Here is a 5,360-nt window from a genome sequence, read left to right as displayed (position 1 = left end):
TGGTTGAGCCACTAGAGTTGGTTGAGCTATTAACTTTGTCAAACGAAATTCTGTCCAACTTTAGTTCAGTTCTTTCAAAACGTGCTTCCAAAAACAAGGTGAATGATATTCAATCATTCATAAGGCCTGCCCAAGATAAAAAAAATAAACAAAAAGGAATCCTGAAAATGGGGTGAAGGAAGAGGAGATAAAGGGGAGAGAGAGAGAGAGAGAGAGAGAGAGAGATCGGAAAGGGGGGTGTGGGAGAAAGGAAAGGGGGGTGTGGGAGAAAAGGTGGAGATCGTGTGTAAGAAGATTTGAGGAGATAAAGAAGGGAAGAGAGAGAGAGAGAGAGAGGTGTGAGAAAGAGAGAGAGAGAGAGAAAGTCAACCACTTTAAAGTCTGCATTCAAGTCCAATGAAGAAGAGCCAATAGGAAAAATGCACTTTCAAAAATTCAAAAAATGCCTAATTTCTACTTTGCCAAAAACTCATAGTTGCTAAGGCTAACATGAGGGCAGGAAAAAAAAAAAAAAAAAAAACCCAATCATCTATGAAAGACAAGGAGACAGTGATGAAGGACAAGGACCATGAACAAAGATGAAGCTTTGGCTATGGCGGTACACGATTTCCCCAATGGCCGGCTTTAACGATTTCCCCAATGGCTGGCTTTCATGATACCTCCATCTTTGCTTTTTCGTTTTGATTCATCGCTCCCAATTGCATCCACCTCCCGATTTCCTGCTGGTTCGTCCCCTTCGCTCATTCAATTTTCTTGGATCGCTTCCGACTGCCCGACTTGATTCGTTTTGCAACTTGGCGAGATCGAGTTGCAAACTTGCCCAATTCAGTGTTGGGTGTTTGATTTGCAGGTGATTTTGCGGCTTGCTGCTGAGAGTGTCCATGGATCGCACTTCCGTCCTCTCGTGTGATGATGAGGAGAAGGCATTTCGTAGGCAGCTTCTAATTCAGAGCTGCCCCCCTACCAGCGAACGCATTGCAATCGAAATTTGTTGTTGCTGATCTGCCAACACATCGATCTCCTTCACGTAATTCTTGCATTTCAATTCCACCCAGAACGATGGAACAATTCAAGTCATGCTCTCGAAGGACTTGCCTGCTGTTTGCATCTGCGGCTCAATTAGCGAGCATCATTCTCTTGCTGCTGCCGTCCCCGACTTCTTGCGCAAGCTTACAGGAACCTTCTGCATATGAAAAGTACTGCAATGCCATGTTGGTTGATGAAGGCCAGCCACCTTCTTCCTCCCTGCCTCCGCCCGAGTTCGGCTTTAGCCGGGGATTCTTTAACGGTGGGTCTCCCAGGTTTAATGCCACCTTTCCGAGGTTCTCCCTTCGTCGTGGAGCCCGTCTTCAATTTCCCAAAAACGCAACCAAAACAGAGGAGGGTAGGTACCTTGTGGATGGGATTCTGATCTTGCAGAATAGCATGCTTCCTTGGTTGAGTACATTTGACAGACCTAGAGTTTTCAAGCGAAACGTTCGTTTCAGGGGCGGTCCAGTTTCTCAGTCCCAGCGATCGTGGATACAGGTGAGGGGACTGTGGCTTGCCCATTCAGGAAATCTTTGCATGGCAGGTTGCTTCCAAAATGTCCAGGTTGGGCAGATGAAAACCCAGGTAGACTGCGAGGTAAAGGTAACTTTTCATTATCCAGAAAAGACATCAATAACTCATCCGCTTGTCAAAGGTAAGCTTGAAAGTCAGAGAAAACGTTCGGACTCTCTCTTCTTCGATCCCATTTTTGTGACTGCTGTCCCCAACGAACCTTATATTTTCACTCGGTTAGAAGAGCTACGTAGCACATGCCCTTCACCGAATGCTGACGTACCTACAAAAATAGACGTTTGGAAAGATGACACTGCTGCTGCTTGTCACTTTCCGTGGTATAAACAGGATTTGGACGTCTTTTGGGACCGTCAATGCACAGGTGAAGACTGCAGTCCCTTTGGAGAAAGAGAACATGCATCTCAAACAAAACTCTCAATCCAGAATATGGTTTGCCAAGGAGAAAACATCCATGGCTTTTTTGTCTTCTCTAACTGGTCTGAGGAGGGAAATGGCAGTTTGCAAGATGTTCTTGCTGTTGAGGGAAAATGGTCCAAAGTAGGGCAGTTATGTATGTCTGCGTGTTACCTCAAAGGATCTGTTAACGATTCATCGACAGTGGAATCTCCTGACTGCGACATCTTAGTAACCCTACAATTCCCCACCACCCTTGGCCTTCTTTTCCGGTACAGTGTCATAGGACATGTGGAGAGGAAGCCAAACTCACCATTTCCACCCTTCAAACGGTTTTCTTTTAGAGGTCATATGGATATGACGTATGGGATGCTTGGTTGGGGCGCATCTCCACCTGTGCTGAAGTACTCATATAGTAGTGACAGGATTGACGAAGCACGGAATCATTGTGGAGCTGATAGCACAGATCAGGTACAGAACAGGAACAAAGGATATCGAAAGTCCGAGTACCCAGATGGAACCATAATCTCTGACTTTGGATTCCAGGCTAGACTGAAAGGAGGCTCCTCAAGTGAAGATGCCATAGTCTATTTTTCGCCAATATCAATCAATAAAAGGATCGATAGGCTATATCACCCTACCTCACCAATAGTCACAAATGCCTCAAACAGAAGTACGATTCAGCTCATGAATGTCAGTTTTACTTTAAACATTGACCAAAAACAGGCCAATCTTCAGTTAGTGAAGAATATTTCTTCATTCAGGCTCGCTGCAGAAGGGGTGTATAATTCAGGGACTGGGTCACTGTGTCTGATTGCCTGCCGCACCATCCAATTCTCAGCAGAGAATGCTAAGGATCTTCTTGATCATGACAAAGATTGTAAATTGTTTGTGAAAGTCAAGTATCCTCCTATCAACCCGGGCTATCTTGGGAGACATGGGATAGATGGTCTTATTTCCAGCTTAAGGGATGTCGATGACTCCCTGTTTTTTGAAAGTGTAAGCCTGTCTTCAGATTTGCATGTGTATCGGGAGCAAGCTCTCGATTCTATGACACAAATAGACTTCGAAATTGTCATGGGAATAATATCCCTCACAATGGCATCAGTTTTCGTGGGGCTTCAGCTTCGTCATGCTAAAAGGCATCCAAGCTTACTTTCACAAGTGTCTTTGTTAATGCTCTCTGTGCTCACCCTGGGCCATCTTATTCCCCTGGTATTGAATTTTGAGGCAATCTTTACTAATAAGTTGAAGCAAAATATCTTGCAGTGGAACGGAGGATGGCTTGAAGTAAATGAGGTAGTAGTGAGAGTGATGACCATGGTGGTTTTTTTATTGCTATTATGCCTTCTTCAGCTGGTATGGACTAGCAAAAGTGCTGGTTCAGAAGGACCATGGTACATGGAACGGAGAGTCTTGTATGTTTGCTTTACAACTTATGTCCTTGGGGGTTTGATTGCCTCGATTGTTCATACAAATTCGGGTGGAATACTTTTGAAACGAATGAAAGCCTATGCAGGTATCACTGTTGACTTCTTCCTTTTTCCACAAGTATTAGCAAACTATGTCTGGGGAGTACAGGACAGAGTACTTTCACCTCCATTCTATTTGGGGATAACATTGGTGAGGTCATTGCCACACTTATATGACACTGCGAGGAAATACAAGTTTGTCCCACATCTGAGGGGAAGGTATTACTATGCCAACCCAAATTGGGATTTCTATTCCTATGCTTGGGATGTGATTATACCTTGTGGAGCTCTAGTTTTGGCTGTTCTGGTGTTCCTTCAGCAGAGATTTGGAGGAGCTTTTTTCTTACCACCCAAGTGGAGGCAGAGAACAACTTATGAGAAGGTATCTACAGATGCAGCGTGACAATGATTCTTGCACCTCAATCCATATCAACTCTTTCTGCTTGATGACAGGAGGTTACTATGATCAATATTTTTCTTTTGCTACATTTGTATTTTCATAGAGATTGAGGAAAGTAAAGAGATTGCTGATATATTTCAGTTGCTGTTCAAAAGGACAAAACACTACTGAGTTTGATGTTCTTTTTTCAGCATCCCGAAGTACATACTTTCAGCCAAAATTGAACTTGTAGAATATGTAGTCTGGTGGGATTTTAGTATTTTTCTTGTAACTACAAATTCACTTCACTGCATAAGATGCGAGAAGGGCGATCCATGTACTGTTGGGTTTGCACCCTTTTTGTGTTTATATAAACAGGTGAGACATCCCTAAGTTTATGTCGCTGCACATGAATAAAGCGGGGTGATCTAGGTATGTTTGGGCTTTAAAAATACTCTTGCTGGAATTTACGCAAGGATCTCATCCTGACTCTCTTTTCGGAGGATGAGATATCCTTGCATAATTTCCAACAAAAGTTTGTGATTTCTCTTGTAGACAAATGCTCGAATAATTTTGTCTTCACCTGTAGAAAGTTTTATTTGCAATCTCTGCTAGGAGAGGTTAACGTTGCAGCAAAGATGTATGCTACTTGTTCTATACCCCAAAAGGATTTGATTTTGAAACCTCAAAAATTTTGTAAACCTTTTGGGTTCACTTGCAACCCAAGTCTTATCTCTGTGTAGCTTGGAAGTTTCATAAAAATCGTAAGAAACCTAGATTCATTGCAGTGGCTTGTAAGACTTTTTTTATAGTGGTTGAGTATTGTTTCAAGGCCATACTACCAGCTGTCCATGAACTTTGGAAAAACTTATTGAGAGAGGTTATGTTCCAGTAGATTTAAGTTGGATTTTGAATGATTCGGTGGGAGTTATACCTGTCATAAAGCTTTTGGACTTCAGCCAGAGTGTAGAAGAGAAGTGCACTCCAATATTGCTTGAAACTTTTGATTTTACTACACTCTATACAAAGATAGTTTGGAAGATTTGAAGTCAAGAATAAGAAAGCTTGTTTCACAAGTTTTCAATTACAGATATGAAAAAGATAGATGCAAAGTTTTTTAAGGGTTGAAAAATCAGCCTTGCATTTTGATTTTTGTTGGATGAAATCTTAAAAGCACGACCTTGATTTGTGCACAAAAGTTGTAGATGCTGAAGATCTCCTTTGTCAGTTAAACTTTTTTCTAGAATAACTTTAGGAGACTCTTTATTTCAACAAAGCATTGGTATTCTGATAGGCACTAATTGTGCTGTTTTCTCACCAGACTTCTAGTTTGAATTTGAGTTTATGGAACGATTAATCTTTTGTGAGACTTGTGCAATCGTTCTTTGTAAACCTAGTCAGGTTAGGAGATTCATAGATGACTTATTAGTCCCAAATTCCAAACTCTTTTGGTGGAGGAATTGATCCTCGAGAGTTTTGTGAACTTAATTGTATAGTTACTGGAAGCTATTGTAGTTCATGTATAGTTTTCTTTCTCAAAGTCTTGAAGGTAT

At 41.9% G+C, this 5,360-nt stretch overlaps 1 protein-coding gene across 2 annotated transcripts; it reads left to right on the top strand.

Annotated features, from left to right (window-relative positions):
- The first annotated feature begins 539 nt into the window (after nucleotides 1–539).
- On the top strand, nucleotides 540–4,481 carry LOC147893630 (uncharacterized). 2 transcript variants are annotated; one of them, XM_087385828.1, is made up of 2 exons: nucleotides 540–725; nucleotides 851–4,481. In XM_087385828.1, exon 2 carries the CDS (start codon nucleotides 1,060–1,062, stop codon nucleotides 3,829–3,831), a length of 2,772 nt encoding a protein of 923 aa, XP_087241954.1. In that variant the 5' UTR covers nucleotides 540–725; nucleotides 851–1,059; the 3' UTR covers nucleotides 3,832–4,481. The 2 variants fall into 2 exon arrangements, with proteins under 2 accessions (XP_087241954.1, XP_087241955.1); XM_087385829.1 differs by lacking the exon at nucleotides 540–725 and having other exon boundaries at nucleotides 1,263–1,384; nucleotides 1,488–4,480.
- Nucleotides 4,482–5,360: the final 879 nt, after the last annotated feature.

The sequence above is a fragment of the Dipteris shenzhenensis genome, chromosome 15 (genome assembly GCF_047967505.1).
Source record: "Dipteris shenzhenensis isolate YYH24624 ecotype China chromosome 15, Dip_SZ_1.0, whole genome shotgun sequence".
Lineage (NCBI taxonomy): Eukaryota > Viridiplantae > Streptophyta > Polypodiopsida > Gleicheniales > Dipteridaceae > Dipteris > Dipteris shenzhenensis.
The sequence above is the reverse complement of the archived record's forward strand: the minus strand, read 5'-3'. Positions and strand labels throughout refer to the sequence as shown.

Excerpts from the sequence above, each read along its gene's own strand:
- LOC147893630 (XM_087385828.1), top strand. The coding sequence starts at position 1,060 with ATGGAACAATTCAAGTCATGCTCTCGAAGGACTTGCCTGCTGTTTGCA.